General features: G+C 39.3%; 1 protein-coding gene across 1 annotated transcript in view; it reads left to right on the forward strand.

Moving 5' to 3' along the window:
- The window catches only part of KIF5C (kinesin family member 5C), an 83,312-nt gene that overhangs the window by 52,226 nt on the left and 7,595 nt on the right, over positions 1–23,491 (forward strand). Inside the window, exons 12-24 of the mRNA XM_062637745.1 lie at positions 2,486–2,661; positions 4,841–4,909; positions 7,877–8,083; positions 9,077–9,223; positions 11,581–11,769; positions 14,188–14,305; positions 15,423–15,499; positions 16,825–16,934; positions 17,749–17,850; positions 18,456–18,516; positions 19,300–19,371; positions 20,149–20,253; positions 22,664–22,880. Of these exons, the coding sequence (XP_062493729.1) occupies positions 2,486–2,661; positions 4,841–4,909; positions 7,877–8,083; positions 9,077–9,223; positions 11,581–11,769; positions 14,188–14,305; positions 15,423–15,499; positions 16,825–16,934; positions 17,749–17,850; positions 18,456–18,516; positions 19,300–19,371; positions 20,149–20,253; positions 22,664–22,880 (1,650 nt within the window). The remainder of the gene's footprint in view (positions 1–2,485; positions 2,662–4,840; positions 4,910–7,876; positions 8,084–9,076; positions 9,224–11,580; positions 11,770–14,187; positions 14,306–15,422; positions 15,500–16,824; positions 16,935–17,748; positions 17,851–18,455; positions 18,517–19,299; positions 19,372–20,148; positions 20,254–22,663; positions 22,881–23,491) is intronic.

A 23,491-nucleotide genomic window follows, 5' to 3' on the forward strand; every position in this document is an offset into this window, starting at 1 on the left:
AAATTCTGACAAATAATTTTAGCAAACCATTCTTACTTTTATTTATTATTCCACACATTACAAAATAGAAAAAAGAAAGTCTAAACCAACAGCAACCGGCCCGCGCAAAAACTACCCTGCATCCCCCTTGTACCCTGCAAGCTCAATAAACCCTCAGCAGTGAAATACTGCTGCTTTGGAGTCATTTTTATTTTTTTAATTTCTTGTCATCCAGGCTCTTGTGTGTTGATGTGTCAATAGCATGTAACTCTTGCAAAAGTGAAGTATCTAAAGCAAGAACAGATCTATGATTTAATTATTAGTTACAATTTGTTTTGTACAGTCAAGTCTGGTTTTGAACATCCTGAGTGAAATCACTGAGAAAACCTGACCTTTATGGGTGCAAAAATTGCTTCCTCCTTCAGCAAACTGTGGTGTTTACTTGCCTTTCAGATGAGATTGTTACCTAATGATTACACTCTGTGTCTTTCTCTGGAGACTTCAGCACTGGGAATATTTCCCTTATCAGCATAGTGCAATTGCTATGGAGACGGTCAGTCTGCTCTTGGTGTTGAGGAGTGCTGGGGATTTGTAACCCACTCATGTTCTGTGTGTTTCATTCTGTGTTTGCTAAATGTGATGACTTTAATTTTCTTCCTGTTCTAGAAACAGGGTGGTTTGGTCTTTGGTTTTTTGGTTTTGTTGTGTTATTTTTATTTTTTATTTTTTTTTAGAAAGCCCTGTACAGATCCTTTCTATATGCTATCTAAATGAGACTTACAACACGCTGTTTCTATTGTTTTGTTTAAATATACACACTTCCTCATCCCCTCTGTCTGTCCTGCTTTTCTCACTGGCATTACCCAGCCAATGCATTCAATGCATTCAAAATACTATTGATTTCCTGCCTGACCTTCTGCAGTAGTGTCATTTGGAAAGCTACTCTGTCAAAGGAGGCTCTTTACAAATGAAAGTGTCACAGGAATTGCATCTTGAGTATGAATTGCAGGACAGATGTATAAATATTCTACTGGTATAGTTTAGTCTATAAATATAGAAAATAATATGCAAAAAAAAAAATTGTAGCAGAAAACATGTTCTCACAGGAGCAGGATTTCAGAGCCTCATATCCAAATGCACAATTTGGTCTGTGTTTTACACATAGGAGGTTATTCTTATCCAAAGAATAAAAATCTAAACGTTACTTTTCGGAGGCTACTGATGGATTCTCTGCAGCCCGAGGAGTGATGCCATGTATGCAAGGTCCCATGATCTGACTAAGCCCACCTTTCCTAGTCTGCTCCAGTGAAATGCAACAATAAAAAATCAGTTTACATTTTTCTCATTAATAATAAGATATATGATCAAGCCACTAGCAGTAGGGCAAAATTGTTTAAGTTCTTCTATAGAGGTTTTGGTGTTTGATTTCAAATTACTCTTTTTCATGCTTTATGCTTGAAAAAAATACCTTTTTCGGTAGTTGGTTGTGCTCTTTCATGCCCTGTTTTGTTTTAGTTTGGGGCTTGAATGAGTCTGCTTTTCTGGTTTTTGATATATTTGTCCTGTGTACTTGTTTCCCTGCCAGGAAGATAAATAGTGCCTACTCTGTTTTGGCAAGAGGAATGGTTAGTAAAGATTTATGGGACTAAAATACTGTAGCCCTCAATAGAAAAGGAAAAAAACCTGTTTGTACAGAAGGGTTGGATGTAACCTTCCCACACCTCGAGCAATGCATGCAGCATTCAGTGGCTTGCAGAGTCTCTTACCGGACTCTAATGACAGTAGATTCAATTTCTGACATGAGTGCCCAGCCTGTCCTTCTTCACTGAACTGAAGCAGGCTCATAATTGCAATGCGCCAATGTTACCAAAGAAAATATTCCTCAAAGAAAATGAATTTGAAAGAAAATGTGTAGAGAGAACATCCTGTCCGGTATGCAGAGGCAACATCTGGAAATTGGTGTATGCACTTTAATTTTAGATTTGACAAGGCAATAGGTGGGTATCATTTTAAATGCATCTCTCTTCCTTGTTGTCCTGGTGCTCTAGCAGTTCATGATGGGGGAGGGATAGTTGATAAGGCAGTTGGAAATCTGGAGAGGAAGAGGCATTTAATTGCCAGTAAACTTTAGGCTGAGAGTCAGAATTTTTTCCTCCTTATTTACACTTCTGTTTATAGGTGAGATTAGCCTCATGGATTGAGGGCTTGAGTGAAAGGGGAGCCAGGAGTTCGGTGTTAGGCAGCCATTCAAAAGTGTCGCTGCATTTTGCATAATGTATTTCTGTCTGCGGAGATCGTCTTTCTAAGGAGTATGGACTTCTTTCCACAGCTACTTTTGCCTATGATTGGTATGCATGGCAGTTGCCCTGCCTCACACAGCGGGATACAATCCTTCTTGGCTTTGCTGAGTCCCTCTCAGCAACTGTGCAGGACCATCCTAGGATGTCCACAGTTTTGGGCAACCCTCTCTTTTGAATTGTAATGACCATGGATTGTGTGCCCTCAGGAGAAGCTGTGCCTGAAGATGAACAGATCAGTGCAAAGGACCAGAAAAACCTGGAGCCGTGTGATAACACCCCCATTATTGACAACATCACACCAGTTGTTGCTAGCATCTCAACAGAGGAGAAGCAGAAATACGATGATGAGATTGCCAGTCTCTACAGACAGCTGGATGATAAGGTGTGAATATTTGGTTTGACTCCATTCACTGTGTGTAAATGGAAGACTTGCCCAAACTGGGTGGGTGTATCTCTGTATTTCTTGAACACCACAACGTGGAAAGTGTCCCAGAGCTCAGAACACTGTCATTGCATAAAACTGGATTTTGTTCTCTCATGTCAGCTATCTGCCTATGTTCACTCTGCAGATAGATTTGGGATATTCTTCATAAAATCGAGCCAAGTTTGCTTTTAATTTTTAAGGGCTCAGTACAGGCTTTTCAGTGCTCCTTTTCCTCAGCAATTTTTGTGAAATCCCTCAGCAAACTGTAGTGTCACCTTGAAGGCACAGGAGAAAGAAAAAAGGGCAGACTGTCTCTTACGTGTTTATTATGTGTTACAATTTTAATGAAAATATGTAACTATCCCTTGTGTGTCTTTTGTTCTTATTGTTCTAGCTGTGAACAATGCCTGGAGTGCAAGTGGCTTATTTATTTATTTATTTATTCAGCTTGAAATACATCATTGGCACTTAAAGCTATCGGCAGTATGCTTACTGAGTGTTTGCCATTAATAGCTTTCTCCTGTGTGACAATAAGGGGGAGAAAGGCATACTAAAACCATTACCCATCATGGATACAAACAGTGTAAAAGGCTATCTAGCAAAAATTTTCAGTGTAGCTTTAACCATATGAACTCAAAACTTGATTTTAACTTTCAGTTGTAATTAGCAAGAAGATATCAGAAAGAAAAGCCCACTGTTTCCTTATATGTTAATATTAAAGTTTAGCTGTTTCTGAATACCAAGGCAGTGAGTGAACAGTTGTGTTTAAGCCTTAACTCTGACATGCATGAGGTTTCTCTGCACAGTCCAGTGGCCCACAGCAGTATGTTGATGTCATTCTAAATACCAGTTAAACTCTTCAAGAAGTGACAGCTTTTCTGTGGTGGTGAATACATTGCTGGTAGCTGTCTCTAGCTTTTATGTATTGATTAAAAAAGAAGTCAGTCATTCTTTCACTTTACCTTATCAAAAGTAGCAAAGCCCACTGAATTGTTCTTGAGGGAACTGGTAGCAGCTTTGAATTTTACCCTGGAAAACATGGGAAGCATAATTTGGTGCATTAGTGCAGTACTATAGGAAATGAGGTATTTGATCCCCCAAACAAAACCAAAATACTGCTATTTATAACTTGCTATAGTGCAGACCAGTCTTATATTGAATCTGGGTCTATTTTAATATTAGCAAGTGACTCAATATATTCTACTTAATAGCTGTATTTGGTCTTTTTTTGCATAAAATGCTGCTGTGATTTTTTTAGGAGGGTGCCTCTCCCAGCTGCCTGAGCCACTTCAGTTGGAGTATTTGCTATCAGAATAGATCTGTTAGAATGCTTGTCAGTGAAACACAAAATAAAAATTGACTGTGATAAGATAAAAAGCAACCATTTATCTTTGGTAAGTTCCTTTAGAGAAGGATATCCATTACAAGAACAGAGATGGACTTGGTCAGAGGCTGTGCTTGGTGTGCCTCCTCTGGTGTTTTGGAGGAAGGACTTGTACGGAAGAGTCCATCATCATTTCTTGTCTGTATTTAAGATCAGTTCCTACCCATGAGGATGCTGTCTTAAGGAAGTTGAAATGCCAGTAGAATTGGATGCCTGGCTATGTATTACCTGTCAGTATTTCCCTCAAGGGGTTGGTGGGAGTAGGAAAATGCATATTCTGCAGTTGAGTGCTCCAAGTTCTGTGTGGTGTTTTGAGTGTTAATGCAGTACATGAATGCATTTCAGAGCTAGCTGTAAGTTGCAGTCTGTCCCCAATGATCTCTCTTTAGCTAAAATATGGGGATAGGGTAAGTGGGAGAGAGACTGTATATGTATTTGTACGTCTATATGTATTTACATCTATAAAATATCATGTATGTTGTCAAAGTTATAAGGTCCAACTCTGATCACTTCAGTATCTTGTTTATCATGAGGGACACTTCTGCTTAGGTATGTAGTAGAGACAACTGCATGCATGCATTGCTTTTACTTTGTATCTCTGTGTATGTATATTTTTCTCCTCTCATACCACCGGAACGTGCAGAAGGTTTGCTATGGTATTATTGCTCCTTCTTTTCTAGAAAGGAGAAATAGAAGTGACCAAACAAGAACTGTGAAAAGAAACTAAAAATCTCCAACCCTCTTTCATTGCAGGATGATGAAATCAACCAGCAGAGCCAGTTGGCTGAAAAGCTAAAGCAACAAATGTTGGATCAAGAGGAGGTAAAAACCTTTAAAAACCACCACCAAACAAAAAGGCCCTTACATTTTTCTTATGAGACCGTTGCACTATTCTGACCAAGAAATATAATCCTGGTGTGAGAGTTCACCCATCAGTAGTGTTCCAAAACTTTGGTCTCTCTTTGCACAAAACATTGCCTTGATTCTTTAGGAGAGTGCCTATCGTAGCTCCTTGAGCCACTTCAGCTGGAGTACAGCATTATGCTGGCTGCTTTTTTGGGGTGTGAAACCTCTCTTGTAATTGAAGAGAATTATTCTGTCCGTGTATCAATCCTTATCAAAACCCTCAAGAAAGTTTCCAGGTTTAGCTCCTTAAGAGGGAGAGAACAACATATAAAAATGTCTGTTACTCATCAGTCATGACTTACCTGCCACCTTTGAGGACTTGTCCTCACTGCAGGAGTTTTAGTCCATGATTAAATTCTTCATTCACTTGCCATAACTTTCTTTTGATTGTGCTACCCATATCATGGCTATACACATGTAACAGAATTTTATGCATTCTCAGCAGCGTTATTTTCTGACATGTTATTTACACCGTCTCACTTCTACCATCTTTTTACATCAATGTTCTTCTCATCTAAAGCTTATTTTCCCCTCACAGTTTTTCTTGTGTCTTTTTTTTTTTTTGTCTTAATTTTTGGGTGATGTGCGTTCCTTTATTTGTGTTAGATATTTGGAAGCGTGCTGTACACCGGTTTATTCCTCACGTTCTGTGTTCCATACTCAGTATTACATCTGGAAGATGACTAATGTTTTTGGAGGCCTCTAATCCTTGCTTTATAGACCATTTTCCCCCCTTTTTTGCATATATTCTAATCTAGCTTTGCTGACTTACTGAAGTCTCTGCAGCTGATGTTGCACAGCTTGTACAGAAGGTTCATCCAAGAAGCATGTCCGTCTCTTACCTTTGACAGCTAATGTGACATTTTTGTTTTTTTTTTTCTTTAAAGGAATTCAATTAATTTTTCAAGGTTTGTCTTCCACGAGTAAGCACTGTGGGAGCGATGTACCTGTTCTCTCTTAGAGCCGTGATTAGCTCCATTATACAGTAGCTGCAGAGCAGCTGCCTCACTCTGCTTCCCCCTAATTAACTAGAGTACTTTTCATGCTTGATTAAGCCAGCAGGTTAATTATAAATCTAGAGGACTACTGCAGATGGCATTGTGTTGATTCTTGTGTCTTTAGTACCTTTTCATTGGCTGCTTCTTAGGGTGTGTGCTTTGGGGGGGATTCTGAATCTTCCACCCTTACATCTTGCATGCTGTGAACAGATCAACAAAGTGCTGCAGCCATCTCCCTCCCTTTCCTTAGAACTGATTGGTATAATGTGTTATTAATAGCCTTTTAAAATCTTGGTATATTTTTCCACATTATATCAACAAGAATCTTCTGGGGAGCTGTGTTTATGCTCTAGGTGATACATAACACTTGCCTTTACTTGAAGTCGCAGTAATATTCACACAGTAAATTTCTTAAGTAAATGTAAATAATAGTTCCATCTGTGTTTAGTAGAAAGATTATTTTAAGCTATTTTGTTGTTTAAATATTTACATGCCATCTGGCTTTGGCAATTCAGTGGGTTTTTCCATAATGTGAGTGCACTTCTGAGGCTGCAGCATTACCAGTGAGATAAATTTCCCTTACATCTGAATCCTCTCTTCACCACTTTGGGCACATGCCAGTGTCTGAAGCTGCCTGGTTGGTTTCCTATTTTCCATTAGCACTCTGAGCCAAAAAAAAAAAAAAGCGATGTCTTCTCTGACATTCCCTTTTAGGTGGTCTGTTTTAGAGAGACACTTCTGTTTTGATTGGGTTCTCACACTCAATTTCTTCACGATCTGGGAGGCAGTGAGCAGTGGTGGGACAGGTCAGGAGGAGTCCACCCAGCACAATTTAGTGCAGGTTGTGTTCTACTGTCCAAGAAAGCTGCAATACAGTAATGTTATACTAATATGTACAGAGGAAGGCTTGGAAATAAGCGAGTTCTGTGAATGAATGTCCAAACTTTGCTGTTAGGATGAGCATGAATGCCTTCTTGTTTCTCATGCACCAGTTTTATATTATTTTTCTACACTTTACGTTTTTAAGCAATGTTAAGTGCCAATTTTGTTACTAATCTTGAAAGTACAGTATCAGCAGTAAATGTTGGGTAGCACCTTTTATTTATTTTCACATCATTCTGCAGTACATGGCTGCAGTTGAGTCTGGCTTTGTGCTAATAACCTGAGAGCTTAATTTTCAAGATTTTAACATCTGAATGAAGATAGAGTGGTGCAAGAGCAAGGGGGAGGACCATGCAACTGATTCCTTACAATCAGCACTGTTACTGAAACTTCAGCATCTCTTTCCATAGGATGCAAATAGTAAATTTAATACATTTTACAAATTGGAAATACTAGCATAGGTAATATTGTGCCTCAGCAAATACGAGCAGTTTATCTGTCTTCAGCATCAGGCTTCAGATGATAACTAAGAAAAAACATCATAGGTTTGCTTATCAAAATATTTCTGTAATGCCACAAGATCTTTGAGGCTGCCTCAGAGAGCCCTTTACTTGGTTCAGTTCAAAGTTACGAGTCTCTGTTTAAACATTTTACTTTGGTACTTTTTAGTCCTAGCTGCAGCATTGGATTGAGGGCAAAAAAAATTATTTGGAGCTGTGATTCTGTTTAAAACAAGTTTCTCTACCTCAGTCTCTTGTCCAAATAGCATTTGATTAAGATTTTTCTTTTTATTGAAGTTCAGAGCCTTTTTTGCTTCCTTCAAATACATTTATGCCAAAACCGATGCTATTTCTGGTAGAGTGGCAGGATTTCTTCTCCTGTGCTTTTTCTTTCTTGCACACATGCTTGTGTGCTCACACTTTGTCTGGTTTTGCCCTTTTCAGTGTTGTCTTTTGAATGAGTTTCTGTGTGACTTAATGCTTCTGTGATATCTGGTTTCCAGCTTTTGGCCTCCACTAGGAGAGATTATGAGAAGATTCAAGAGGAGCTGACCCGTCTTCAGATAGAGAATGAAGCAGCAAAAGATGAAGTAAAAGAGGTCCTTCAAGCCCTGGAAGAATTAGCTGTCAATTATGACCAGAAATCCCAAGAAGTGGAGGATAAAACAAGGGCCAATGAGCAACTGGCTGATGAGCTGGCACAGAAGAGTGTAAGAGCAAGCAGTTTATAGCGCTGGTTCCCTTCTCACCCCCTAACTCTGCACCTCCCCTAAAGATTTCCATAGGGGTTCCCAGAAAATTGCTAGCCTTTGCTGTTTCAGGAATCTTTCAGATACCGCTGCCAAGCATGTTGTTATGTAGTTTAAAAATTGGAAGTATCAGGGAAGCTGTTAAAAGATCCATTATTTGCAGAGGCTGACCTCTTTCTTACTTAAAAAATAAAATTAAGGTAATTCAGAAGATACTTTATGGGAGCTGATGGCAGATTCAGATTGTGTCTCTCTTGCAACCTCTCTATTTTGCACACCATAGAGGTAACTGAACTGAATGTGAGAACTGGCCATTCTGTGTTTAGGGTATTTAAAAACTGTATTATGCCAAGAAAGATGTGAAAATCTGCTTTATGCAAATTGCAGCATTTTGTGTTTTTCTGGACTCTGTGCTGCAGAGCAGGGATTTTATATTGAGTCAGGGGATCTCGGGGAGTGAATCAGGAAAAAAGTCAGCTTTTTTCAGCTGATTTATACTGAACTTAAGGAAAAAATCTGAGAAAAATCAAGGTTTGCTTACTAGCTTAATACATCCATGTTCCTTAATTCATTATGCATGCTGAGTAGCAGGTCTGTTTTCATGGAAAGCTTCATTACCCACTTCAGTAAAACAGATTACTATGAAATCCATTTGAAAAAAATCAAATTTTATATCCTTCTATACCTGTTTCTCTGTGATTAACCTTCTTTGACATGTATTATGCAAGTAAGATTCTTACCGGATTTACTACATTTAATAGATCTAAAGTAGCCTTGTTAGCAAGTGAGTTGCAAAAGTGGATTATGGCAAGGTAGAATTGTACGTGACAGTACATGGAGCTAGTAGGCACATTCAGGAAAGTACAAGACATCATGCTGTTACCTGGTTATCACACAAAAACTGATGCCCAGTGTGCTGGGGTGAATCTAATTTTTTCTCTTAAACTGTTTCAGAGTGCCCTGACAGCGACCCAGAGGGAATTGGGACAGTTGCAGGAGCTCAGTAACCATCAGAAGAAAAGAGCTACAGAAATCTTGAACTTGCTGCTTAAGGACCTGGGAGAGATTGGAGGTATCATTGGTACTAACGATGTTAAAACAGTAAGTTGGCCATCTTTATTGCTTGCCCCACCCACCTCCTGCAATATGAAAATACTTGATGTGGAATACATGTGATACATGTTATTCTCCCAGGACATTGCTGTTAAATCATGGCTAGAACCAGAGTAAAATACTGAAGAGGTCTTTGTCTGGGTCAGAGATGGTCAGTCAGTGTCTGTGCACACAGTTGGCACTCTTATTCCCAGCTTCATGGTTGGGGTCAGACTAATGCAGCCTATCCGTGTGTTTATGCATTTATTAATGGAGGGATCTGAGTTCCCCACAAGACTACACACATAGCCTTATTCCTTCGTTAGCTGGCATGACCCAGTATTCCCAGAATCTGAAGAATCTTTGTTGGTGAGATTTGGCTTTTTGGCTGGCTATCTTTGTTTGAAGCTTGTCCTAAAACTGTTGTGTAGCTGAAGGTGAACAGTTCCCAAAGCCAGAGGTCTGTACTGACAGTTGTTCAGGGCACCTGAATCAAAACAGCAGCGCAGAAATTATGGTTTCTGCATTCTGGTGTTTACAACCTTTCAGCACTTTATCAAAGAGCCCACACTTCCGTGTGTGTTTCTGAGCAGAAGATGCTTTAAAATTACTGATTTCCAGCACTGGTAAATTTGTGCTAGATACCCCATAAATAATTGCATGACAGTAAGACCAGCTTAACTTTTGTATATTGACTAATGACCTTTACAGAGGAAAAGCTGCAGAGGATCCTTTTCCTCTGAAGTAAGGAGGTAAGAACAGGATTGAAGGTGGCTGAAGTGACAGAAACCTTGGCATCTGAACATGCCAGGAGATGGAGCAAATTTTGTCCAGTTTCACTTTGAAATTTGCTTTCTCTCTGGCTCCTGGGTTTACAGATACAGTAGAGGAGGTGGCTACTCTGTCACACTGCTCCTGTTGCATATGAGCAAAATGCTGAGTCTCACAGAAGATACTTGTGTGGTCATTGCTAAATGGCACATCCCTGATGGAAATATTCATAGCCAGGAAAATGTTCTGGGTGATGTTAATGCCATCTTATCTCTCCATTTAAAACCATCTGAAAAAGAGCAATTGCTAAAACTGGATTAAGAAATTAATTTTCACCATGTATGTAAATTCTTTGCAATGTACTTCCTTCCCCTGCTTTTAGTTCACAGTTTTTGAGCAATGAACTTTCCCGAATATTCAAACCTAAAATAGAGTATGTGTGGCTGGAGTGTTTTGAGTTGACTCTGGGAGTTGTTGATATCCTGCTAAAGCCCCCTTAAATCAACAGATGCCCCAGCCTGCACTTGCTGCAGAGGACATTATCCCTTTCATCTGATGAGGTTATGCAGACACCAGGACCAGGAGACCAGACTTCGCTAGATGCTACAGCAACCTCTGGTGGCCATTGTAGTAGGAACTGTAAGAGTAGCGATCTTTGAAACTGGAGGCAGCGGCTGTTTGATACAAATTTTTATAGTAACTAAGATGTCAGCACTTTATAGGACAGCTGTCAGTGTAAATAAGGCCAGATTGAGAAGCTTTTAGAAGAATAATTTCAAATTGTTGGCAATTAGCATGTTCTCAAAGTGTGTCTAATTTCAGACCAGACTGAGAGTTTTGGAAGCAATTGCATTTTTTAGGCTCTTGGGAGAAGATAGAGCACGTGTTACCTTCCCCTTGGCAGTGCTTGGAAAAAGGCAAAAAGCAAATGAAGTTGCCAGCCATATGTTTGCTCAAGAAGAACCTTCACAGCTTGTCAGTGGGTTACATGAATTAAGTAGTTGAAGAAAAATTGTTAAGAGAAAGACATACAAATAAAAGGCACCATATTAAAACCAGGGAAGGAAATGATGTATAAATAGAGTGATACTCATATTTAGAGATGAGAGCGATTACTTTTCTCTTGCCAGGTGAGATTTCCAGACCCATGTCTGTCTTACAGCTCCTTACTGAAGAAGCACAGTCCTTCAAGAGGAAAGTTCTTTAAGGAGTACTTTGAAAATGTTTGTCATCTTTTAGCAGTTCGAAAAAAGAAAAATTTCCTGTGCTGGTGACATGAGAAGGTTTCTCCAAAATAAGCTCTTGCCATGATGGTGAGCTTGATTGCTTCAGATGTTGAACCACTAAATGATGAAGCATGCTGTGAGCATGAGCCTTAATTTCTCACTTTTGAGGCTTATCGATGCCAATTGTAAGAAACAGTGATTTAACTTGTTTAAAGGTGACCTGAAGGTCCATGGGTACTCCTTGAGGGCTGCTGTGCTTTCACAGAAGCTACCTAGCTGTAGACAAGAGTTTCACAGCAGGAAGACTGCTTTGGGCTGACTTACCTCTAAGAATCAGACGTTCAAGACTGCAATCTTCTCTGTGTTTAGTTAGCAGATGTGAATGGCGTGATTGAGGAGGAGTTCACCATGGCACGGCTTTACATCAGCAAGATGAAGTCTGAGGTGAAATCTCTGGTGAACCGCAGCAAGCAGTTGGAGAGTGCCCAGATAGACTCCAACAGGAAGATGAATGCCAGCGAGAGGGAGCTTGCAGCTTGCCAGCTGCTCATTTCACAAGTATGTTTGCTCCTTCCTTATCCCTTTGCAGCAAAGTTTGATGACTTTCTCAGCCTTCTTCCTCAAGAAATATGTGCCAAGAGTAAGAAATGAGACTTCAAGGAGCAGAGTGGTATTTCTCTTGTCTGTTTTGTTGGGCTTTTCTGTCTTCTCCTGTTCCACCCCCACAATGTTTTTCAGTACATTCTGTGGCAAGATCATGTTCTGCTGTAGATCTCAAAATGTGTTCTATGGCATAATACTGAAAATCCATCTTGAGTGATTTCCTCAGCATGAATTTGTATCTTATACCTTCACTAAAAAACAGCCTGAGAAAGGAAGCAGTGATTGTTTGGTCCACTTTCAAATCATTTGGAGAGCCCTCTGTATCTGTCTGTTAGCATGCTACCAAAATAACTAGGTAGCAATACATTCACATGGTAGGAGAGCTTTACAGGGGATCGCAGTTACAGTGCATGCTTTCTGCAGCCTCCTGCATGCAAAGGGGCTAGCTGTTTTGACATGCTCAGTTGCTTTGAAGTGGACGTGTGAAGGGGAGAACACAGTACAGTTTATTGTATTTCATTTACTACCAGTTAGTCTGAATAAACCTGGAGCAAGGATAGCTTCTGGTCCTGCAGCAGAATGTCTTTATTAAGTTCTACCTAATAAAACTGTAGCTGGAAGCATGCTTCTTAGTATAAAGGGAGGCTAGAGCCCTGAGGGTGTTGGCTGTCCAAAAATGTTAAGTAAAAAATATACTTTTCATCCTGTCTTAAAGTAGACTCTGGGCTGGCGTGGCCACTGAAAGAAGTCATCCTGCCAAAATGTGCTGCGCACTTTCCTTGGGAACTTGCATTGGTAACACAGATTAAGGCTTGACTTGCAAATCAGCTGTTTACATGCTTCTGTTGGCAGGAAAGGAGCAGGAACACAGAGCTGGGAATAAAGGTCTCAGCAGCAGGCAGTGGGACAGCCTCTTTCAGCCCTGGTGCTGGCTTAAACTGACCTGGCGAAGGAATGAATGGAAGGCAGCCCAGGTGCCTCTGTAGGGTTTGTGTTTGTGTCCTTACACTATAGTCACTTGAATCATAGAGAACTTCAGAGCTTGTCACAGGCATGACCTAACTGTTGTCCTCAGTACCTATTTACAGACAGGAGACTGGAGGTTTAGGATTTGAGAGATGATTATTCAAGTACTGCATGTTCACATGATGAGGAAACCAGGCAGAAATACTCTTAGGCCTGTGATCATCTTGTCTTGGCATTTTGGAGGTTCTGCATCTAAGTGCATATTGAGGCCTGTCTGTTTAAAACTGAGAAGAAGCCAGGTGGTGTTATGCTCAGAATCTTTTTAATGGGCAAATGCACATTATCTATAAAGCCACAAAGGAAAGAAAAGGTGTAAAAGAAAGGAAAAGAAATGAAATAAAAGCTGTGAGACAGCTTGGGAAGAGCTTAGAGAGATCAAACTTGGCAAGCCTCAGTCCTGAGGCCTTGCAAACTCAGTCCAAAGCTGGTGGCTTGTTACTGCCAATGGCAATGCCATATCACAGGATTACACAGATATGGTGTTCAGCGGATCCATAAAATGGTGCATCACCACTGTGTGCCATACCAACAGCCTCTATTCTGGGGACAGAACATTTGGAGCCAAGCTGGGAGTTGGACAGATTTCTTTTCAAATTTAGGAATCTATTAGAGGATCTCCTGCCCAAAGCATGCAAATCAGGAATGCACCTTTCCCTTCCTAGAGACCTTGATGCCAGGAGGCTCTGAATGAACTATTTTAGTTCCTGCTAGGGATAGCTCCTCTCTAAGTCAGATCTTCACAGTAGCACCAAACCAGAGGTCTCAACTCCTCTCTGCCAAAGTGAATGACATCTGCTTAAGTGGCCTTATTAATAGGATGTAATAATTCACTTGAATTTAGCCCCAAATTAGAAAATTTTATTTTAATTTTTTGAGTTTTCACTATGTTCTCCACTGTTTGCTATTTAAACATGAGGCCTTCTAGTTCAGAAGGATGTTAGGAAGAAACAAATCGTCATGATGGCTGGGGCAGGTCAGTCTGAGCTTCTGCAGGTCGAAGCATCCAGAGGCCACTTCAAAAGCCTGGTGTTTAGCTCGTTTTAGTGAACTACTGCTGTGTGTTTGACACCTAGTCATGAGCTTCCCATGATGTTTGCCCTGATGTTTTGGAATTACTACCTGTGCTATTTGGTATATGTCTTGGGCTACTGAATATGACCTTTAAAAACACAGTCTCTTTTGGTTCTGTTAGCTCTTTCTCAGATCTTTTGCTGTGTTTTCTCCTAGTCATCAGCTCTGCATATGGAGAGCTTTCTCTTTTTCCTCTCTGACATAGGACAGTACCTTAATTCCTTGGTAACAAACTGTGGTATTTGCATCTCATTGCTATTCCCTTTGTCTTTAAAGCATGAAGCAAAGATCAAGTCCCTTACAGACTACATGCAAAATATGGAGCAGAAGAGAAGGCAACTGGAAGAGTCACAGGACTCTCTCAATGAAGAGCTTGCCAAGTTGCGTGCTCAAGGTACAACATTTGGTCTTGTGGTTATCATTTCTTTTATATCTTAGAAAATTCAGTATTGTCTAAGGTATCATATGTGCAGTAGTTCTACGACATTTTATTGTCTATTTAGTATTTTGTGATGAAGACAAAATTGTGATTCAGAATATCTAACATATTGCACTTCCTTGTAGTAAATTACACTTCAGATAAAACCAGAATTATCCCTTTCGGCCTAGCCCATTCACAAAATACAGAAAACTTAATTTCTCAAAAGAATCAAAAACTCAATAACAAGAGCTTCACCTCTAATGGTGTGAGAAATTTAAAAACAAAACCAAAAAACCCAAAACATAACTAAATACTTTAGTCAGACAACACCAATCATTCTTGCTAAGTCTCTGTTCTCTAAAATTCTTGGTTATACATCTGATTTCAGTTGACCCTCTGGCAAATGGCCTTCCCTGTTCAAAAGCAAGCTGCTTCACTTAGGGCCAAGTAAAAGATCTGTCTTTCCTAGCTCCTGTGTAGGATCCAGCTGACTTCTTTTTAAGAACTGTTTTTTCCCTTCTGATTTAATGTGGAAAATGTGTATAAAAAGCAGTTCTTGTGGCATTGCTAAGGTCCTGGTTTATGTAAAATTACAATGTGACCTTGTAGCCTTAACGTTATTCTGGATTTCTGCAGGAGGGATCTTCTCTGACTCCAGGAGCAGCAGGTGGTGATAAGACTTTCTTTTTAACATCTCCTACATTTTTAGAATAGATTTTTTATTCCATGTCCTGATCTTCCTACTGCACTCATAAGAAATGACCTGGTTCTAGAGGCACCATTTCCCAGCAGAAAGTGAAAAGGGCAAGGGAGATTGCAATAAGTATGCTTATAAGGAAGCAAGAGTAGGTTGGAAAGGTTTTGGGTGGATTGAAAAAAATGTGTCTTGTTAGTAAAGGAGAAGGGGATTTGGGCAATATGGTCACAGCTTGGGTACCGCAAACCATGACTGTGACCCTCTAAAGCTGTCTGTCCTCATTCCCCTGCCAAAAGAGGAACTCTTTACTTTGTGGTTTTTTTTTTTAATGGCTCAACGTAGCATGTCCTGGAACTGTGCAGTTAATTCTTAACTGTTTTTGACTTTAAACAGAAAAGATGCATGAAGTCAGTTTCAAGGATAAGGAGAAAGAGCATCTGACCCGTCTTCAGGATGCAGAGGAGATGAAGGTAGTATGGCATGCTACAATTTTAGAGGGCATTTCTCAGTGAGATCCTTCATTAAGCTGGTAATTAGGGTGTAATTTTGTCTTCCTGTGCCCTTTGCGTGCTTTTAGAAAACGCTTCCAGCTTCTGTCAGAACTGACAGTCTCAGTTAGAAAACTTGACCTTACTTAACTGAGCGATCTTCACAATGTCAAATCAGAACTTGCTAGTGTTGAGGTTGTTGACCACATGATGGAAAAAAGTAAGTCGTAGTCTGAACATCCTGGGAGGTGAGTGCATCAGTTTTTAAGCTGAGCCAGTTCCAAAGGGTAGAGAGGTTCAGTGTACTGTGTTTGCTGAATTGGAGATGCTTGGACTCCTTAGATCACACGAACAAAGAACCAAATTATAATACCCAGTATATTGTATATATAGTTGAGAACAGTTCTGTTATATAGGATTGGAAAATTATATTGATTCACCTCCATGTTACTCTAATTTTTTGCCAGTGGAAGTCTGCTGAAAGTCAATTTGATAAGTGGCAAATCAGGATACTGGGCTTGATATAATTCATGTACTAAAAAAAAAGAGGCCACTTTCCTAAAAAAATTGGCAAGAATTCTAACTATCTCCTAGAAATAATAATGAAATATAAACCTGTTTTCTGGTATTTTCTTCTTCCTTTGGAATGCAATGAAATGTTAATCAGTAATGTGTGAGTTGTGTTTCTAATGGAGTTCCAAACTGAAAGAAAAATACAGTTTTGCAAGGATAGTGATAGAAGTTTGTCAGCTGCCTGTAGAACTTTCACCTCAATTATAAGAAGTTAAAGTTAGTAAGAGTTGCACAGTTATTCCTTACAGTTGGAGAAAAAAATGCAAATCTTTTATTAGCAATCTAAAGAGATGCATTGAATTTTTCTTACTACTTGAGATATATTTAGTCATAGAATTTGAATAACAGGGCTGTGGATAAACAATTATCAGAGTGAGAAGGGAATGAGTTTTACTTCTATCACAGGTATAGCTGTACATATATTTACTTGCTGAATAAACTCATAAAATAGAGGAGTGGTAAAAACTGTCATTCTTGGCACTTGACATAAGACCCTGGCCCGCACAAGAAAATGAGTAGAAATTGGTGGGCATCTGTTGCTAAAAACTGTTTGAATTAAATGTTTGGATGAGGAGATGTACAGTTTTAAGATGTATCAGGCAGATTCCTGAATTAATCTCATTTGATAAGCCTCACTCAAATCCAGAAAGATAGGTTGATTCAGCTGACATGGAAGGTTAGCTGTGATACTTGATTTCTGTTTTATGTATGTCTCTGGGTTTTGTACTCTGCAGAAGGCACTGGAGCAGCAGATGGAGAGTCACAGGGAAGCCCACCAGAAGCAGCTGTCCAGGCTGAGGGATGAAATTGAGGAGAAGCAGAAAATAATAGATGAAATCAGAGAGTATGTTCACTTGCTCTATTGCTTTTTCTTTTGCTGTCCTGTTCTGTGATACTGTAGGGATGTTTTGGGGTTGTTTTTTTTATTAGTTTTAACTGATGTCTGTATATTTCAGTGTCTTACAGAAAGAAGTGTTTTCATTCATTCAACCAACAACTCTCTGATTATTTTGCATTATTTTAATAACAGTAGTGCCTGGTTTTTTATTATGGAGCTTTAACAAGTCCATAAAATTGTGGAGAGAAAAACAGAATAATGTAGGTAAGAGAAGCTTTGAAGAGAACAGGCTTTAAAATATAAAGGTTTTGAGGGGATCTTATAAGAAAAAGTCCTGCCACAGGCTTTGAGAGTCTGAGTGACCCAAATATATATCATTTTCACACTCTAAATATTTCTTCCTCACACAGCAATGTAACTCTGTTATTCAGATACTCCAGCATTTGAAAAATTGTGTTCTTTGCTCCTGTACTTTTTTTTTTTTTTGTCAGTGTTCATAAAATCTAGGCAATCTTAATGCGTAGTGTTCCTTTCATCATATTTATTATGTGGCCAAAGACTAATAATAAGGAAATGAGAAACATGAGGAAGCAGGACAGAAAAATGGCAAGAACAGTTTACATCCTTTATGATAAAGGAAGCAAGCCACTGAATCTAATTCTCCAATATTTTTAAATATTGTTCTTCAGATTCTTTATGCCTAATTTCTTTCGTTTTTTTTTCCTTCCTCTGTCTAAACCCATTTTTTAAATGTAGATTTACCATGCTTGTTTATGAGGTTCAGGACTGAGCTGTACTGACCTTTTCTTTTGTGTTCTAGTATGAATCAGAAGCTTCAATTGGAACAAGAGAAACTGAGTGCTGATTATGATAAATTAAAAACTGAGGACCAGGAAAGGGAAATGAAACTGGAAAAGCTCATGTAAGTCAACAGTTTTCTCATCTGGTGTCCTTGTCAATATATCTCTTAATGTGTCTACGGGAGATGTGCTGGAAAGAGGCATTTGTGTTGAAATATTCACACTGAAATGATCATTTCAGTAACAAAGCCAAGATGCAGTGCTAATAAATGGTTACCAACTACTCCACATTTTTTTCTCATAGGCTTTTCAGTAGTGGGCTCAATACTTGCCAAAAAAACTTTTTTAGAAATCTTATTTTATGAAATATCTTATCAGTCCCTCATTCCTTAATGCACAGAAAAAACAGGCAAGAAAGAAGTTGCAAAATGAGTTTTTGGAATTTTTTTTTTTTTTAGTAATAAATAGATGCTAGAGTAAAAACCGTTTCTGGAAATGAGAGAGAAAAATTTCATGCGTGGACACAAAAAATGGAGATGGTGGCTCAGCCATTCTGTGTGAGAAAGCTGCATATTTGGGACAGTCAGAAGCATAATTACAGATGCAAATGGATGTACAGTTTGCTTTCATCTGCAGATGTTCTACTCAAACTGAGTGTTGATTGATTCTTTTCTGTTTATACAACTTCAACATTTTTTATTTGTATTCAATGTTGTGATCTTTCTAGACTGCTTAATGATAAAAGGGAACAAGCAAGAGAAGATCTTAAGGGGCTGGAGGAAACAGTGGTATGTCTTAATTACACTTTATTGAGCTTTTTGCCCCCTAAGTCTTCATCACTGGTGTGTTAAGGGAGGTGATTCTGTCCCTCTACTGTGATCTGGTGAGACCCCACCTGGAGCCTTCAGTACAGGAAAGATACAGGCATGTTGGAAAGGGTCCAGAGGAGGGCCACAAAAATGATCAGAGGGATGGAGCACCTGACCTATGAGGGAAGGCTGAGAGAGTTGGGGATGTTCATTTATTTAAATTTATTTAAATTCCAGTCTGTGAGTGGATAAGCATAAAATGGGAAAATTAAGGTTGCTCTTAGCAACTTTGAAAAGACAGTTCCATTCAGTATGGCTTTGGTGCAATATGGGGTTGGGGTGCGTGAACTGCCTATCCACATAATTTCCTTCCCTGCACATGGATTAAGTGCTTCCCTCCTGCTGGGAGTAGGGGTAGGGTTTACACTTCGTGTGTCATACCCCCAAACTGGAGTAAGGTGATTATGTTGCTGAGCCTGAGAAGTTGGTGCATATAAAAAAAGAAACTTGGAAAGCCTGGGTTTTTGCCATAAACTTAAAAAGCACTTAAACATCTTAAGTGCACTTAAACATCCTAAGTGCCTGTGAGTAAGCATTCAGAGCAGGCTAATGCATTTGCTAGATAATGAATCCAGAGCTCTTTTACCTGCTGTTGACTCAAATCTGAGGAGAATTTTTACACCAGACTATCTACTAGCTACTATAACTACATCTTAAAAAGGTTTATGCCTTTTATTTTGGTTACTGTTATTTTGGTTCCAGGCAAGAGAACTTCAGACTCTTCACAACCTTCGCAAACTGTTCGTCCAAGATCTTACCACGCGCGTTAAAAAAGTAAGACTATATATACTCTTTTAAACCCAAGTCTTACCTTTTTTGTAGTATTCTTGTGATGTGCTGGAAGCTTTTAGTGCATGTTGTTACAAAAAAGGACACTGTCTTTTTCAATAATAGTGAGTAATAAGATAAAAATTGTTGTGATGTTTATTAGCTTTTATTTGGTCCTAACTTGTTAAGGAGAAGTCCTGGTCGTTAAGCGAAATGAACCAAGCCAATTCAGCTCAGTTACAAAGTTCTCAAAGCTGATATTAATGGGTACCAGAAATCATTCAATGTAACTTGTACTAACACTACCCTGAATGCTGTGGCTCTTTCCTTCTGTACGCTTGTGATTAGTCAGGCTCTTCCTGGCAAAATTATTATTTAGCAGAAATTAATGTATTTTTAACTTTTGGGGAAGTGTGAAGCTGCATAAATAGACAAAGGCTTCACAAGCTTTTCAGTCCTTTAGAGTAGCTTTGGGGAAGAGTTTTTATACTTTTTTTTAAGGTTGAAAACCCTTATTACATAAAAACGTCTTCCCAGAGAGACAAAAGAAAGAGGGAAAATGGGGTTTCTCCACTAAAATCTATGATTTTCCTATTCAGGATCCCCCAGTAATTGTTCAGTAAGAAGAGTGTATTTTTTGTGTAGTGGGGAATGTGGCTCTTAAATATTAAATGAGCAGGTAAAATAAATTCTCTTTAATTTGGGGCGTTGGAGGGCTTTTCTGCCTTTGGGAACTTAAAGTCACAGAAGACTTGAGCTTCCTCTTGGTTTCTTCCTGTGCAGAGTGTTGAACTCGATAGCGATGATGGGGGTGGAAGTGCTGCGCAGAAGCAGAAAATTTCCTTTCTTGAGAACAACCTGGAACAGCTTACAAAGGTTCACAAACAGGTAGGGGCTCTGCATCATTCCTTCTCTCTCTCCTTCCCTCCCACCATCCTTCCGTCCCCCCCAAAATACACTTTTTTTTCTGTTTAAAGGGGTAGTTTTTGAAGGTACATGTGCTGGTTGAGGAAATGTCACCTACAGTTCTCAACTAAAATTCTTGGAATTAGAAGTTGGTGTGAGAGTGTTCTTCCCACTGCTTGTACTTCTTATGAACGTGTTAAATAAACATTTTTTTTTTTCTGTGAAAATAGGCTCTAGCAGTTTTGGCAGGATTAATTGTCACCACGTTGGTGTAATGCATAAACAACAGAATAACGTGCTTGTTATTACCTTGTGTGCTGGTTTCTAGATGAATTGTGTATCCACAGTTTTGACTTCTGGTCTAAAGCTGCTTAGAGGCACTCTTGGAGGTGACTTCAGGGAAGTCAACCAGCAAAGTATGAGAGCAAAGAAACAGAGGTTTTCTGTGCATCTTAACGGCTAGTGCCACCCCAGAATGCTGAGGTTGGTGGTCTATTTCTGGGCAAGTCTATTTCTGTCTCCTCCCTCTTTCACATGTTGTTCCCGTTTCCTTTGAATACAGCTGTTTGGAGAGATGAGGGCAATGGAGAGCCCTTTAACCTACATACCCGCCATGCAAATGTGGGTTGGAGGGAATGTGTAGTAGGCAAGTGTTTTGGGTATACACCAAAGAAAGAGCCTTCCCTCTGCTTACCAGCAGTCTGCATATATTAATAGTGTGTATATGTGTGTGTACATATATATGTATATCTCGGTAGCACCTTGTTAGATACAACTGGATTATTTCATCCAATAAGTATGCTTCCACCTTCCTCTTAGGTGTTAGTATTTTTGAACTGTCTCCCAATGTTTGGGTGCAGAGCACCAAATAGTAAAGATTATTTTGATTTCCTCTTTTAATAGTGACAAAACATTCTCCAGAGCAGTTTTCTCAAACTGTTATTAGTGACACACAGTGCTCTCCATGATTTGCTTTATTTATTTCTGGGGAAGTGCTAAAAAAGCAAGCAGTGCAGGACCATGACAAGTGTCCGCTAAGGTTCAGTATTTTGAAATTCCCAGGGAACAGATGGTTTAAAGACCTAGTTTCTAAATATGGAAACTGGGACATCTTAGGAGTGTTTTTCCTTTTACTGTTCTGCCTTTTTTGCACTCAGTTCACACATCTGCTGGGTTTTCAGATACGGGTTTTTATAGTTCTCAGCAGTGTATATTTACTCAAAACTAACTAGGAGTCTTCATCTTGTAATAAATGTAGAGGGAAAAGTGACATTGGACTTGACCTGAATGTGATATCATCTTGCTGTTATTTCATATTATAACCATTCTGTAGAACAAGGGTTCAACACTTGCAGAAAAAACACATTGTGACAATTTATTATTTATTTTTTTTAGCTTAGCTTGTGTTGTCCTTCTGGCACTGAGCCCAGACTAGCAGGTGTAAAACATTTTGATTTGTCAAACAATGTGTGAGTGTTAGTACATGCTGTTGCTTTACCATATTATTAGTGTGGTAGTTAAACCACGTTTTTCCCTTCACTCCAGACAAGTGAGAATCACTCCTTTGGAGCAGTTTTCTGTTGACTTCTGGTAGTGGTATAATCTGTTCAGTAGAAAATGTATTAGATTTTCTAACTGCATTGGGGGCTTATTTATAAAAAGGAAATAAATACCAGTTCTCGCTTGGCTGTTGTTGCATGTAAAGTGAGATCTTACTCTGATAATTGATAGACATTGCTGAGGTTCGTATTTAATTGAGGAAGTCCATTAATTCAAAGTTGCATATAATCACATTTATAGCTCCAGGCCTTAAAGTCATTTCTTAGCAATGTCTGAGGCATCAAACTTCCCGATTTTCTCATATACTTGAACAGGGAACAAGTAGGTAAGAATGCCATAGCCACTGGAGACAATTTTTCATGATACCCAGTGTTGTCTGTAAGACCTATGTAAGAGTTACTGGTTTGAAATAATGAGGCGGTCAAGTATTTGTGAAATGCTGGACACTTCCACGTTCTGAAGAAATACAGACTTTCTGCTGCAGTTGCTCTTAAAGTCTAGGAAAGCAGCTGTGGTAGTAGAGTGCTCTGCAGTAGCAGAGTTTATCCTGGAGCCCTCACCCTCTGAGATCAGATCTGTGAAATTCTGTTGAATGGAGTAAACTCATTTATTCTTTTATCTTTCTGGAAAATTTAATATCGTACCTCAGCTGGACAAGTGAACTGCATGGTTAAAGATAAATCTTGCTTTGACATAAGCTCGTCACAGTTGTTTCTGGAAGAAACCTGTTTTATTTGCAGGGTACAAGGTGTGAAGAGGAATCTGTGTTTTCTGTCTCTCCTTGTAAGGCAGCCTTTCTCATAGGATAGTTTTGAAACTTCTCTTCTTGCAGTTGGTACGTGATAATGCAGATCTTCGTTGTGAGCTTCCTAAGCTGGAAAAACGACTTAGAGCTACGGCAGAGAGAGTTAAGGCCCTGGAGAGTGCACTGAAGGAGGCCAAGGAGAATGCCATGCGAGACCGCAAGCGGTACCAGCAGGAGGTAGATCGCATTAAGGAAGCTGTGAGAGCCAAAAACATGGCACGGAGAGCACACTCTGCTCAAATTGGTAAGGACATCGAGCTAAAGAGTTAGTGGTTGCTCACATACTTCATGGTTGGTCTGTTTGCTCATGTTGAAATAGAAAGAGCTTTGAAAGCAGCAGTCCAGGGCACACCACAGTCTGCTTCTCCTCTGTTGCACAGGAATCTTCAAAGACTTCACTTTTTAATAGAATCTGCCCCACCTAAGGTTTAAAGCGCCTCTGCTATTTAACTCAGTAAATAAATGGCATAATGGGTCTTATGTGCCCTTCTAGTGACCTGAAAACTTGTCTCTTTAAATTAGTCTCTTACTTTCTTCTTCCTCCCCCACATACTCTCCTTCTGCTTTCATTCTTTCCTTGCCTTTTGGGACCTTGTCCCTTCCTCTCTTTTCCCTGGTTACTCCTCCTTGTGATTTAATTTAGTTCTTGAAGAGTCAAATAACTTCCTATCTAATTCAGATACTCGATACATCTTTGTATCTTTGTGGTACAATCTGAATTCATGCATACAATTAAATGGTACTTAAAATTGGCAGTTTTTTAAGTGATATCTTAGAATTGCTGAAGTAGAAGGATAATGGTTTGGATAGTTTAAGACTACTGTCTTAAAACCTGAAATAGAATTAGGCAGCACA

Source organism: Pezoporus occidentalis, unplaced genomic scaffold (assembly GCF_034315485.1).
Source record: "Pezoporus occidentalis ecotype Australia unplaced genomic scaffold, CSIRO_AGI_Poc_V1 ctg54, whole genome shotgun sequence".
Lineage (NCBI taxonomy): Eukaryota > Metazoa > Chordata > Aves > Psittaciformes > Psittacidae > Pezoporus > Pezoporus occidentalis.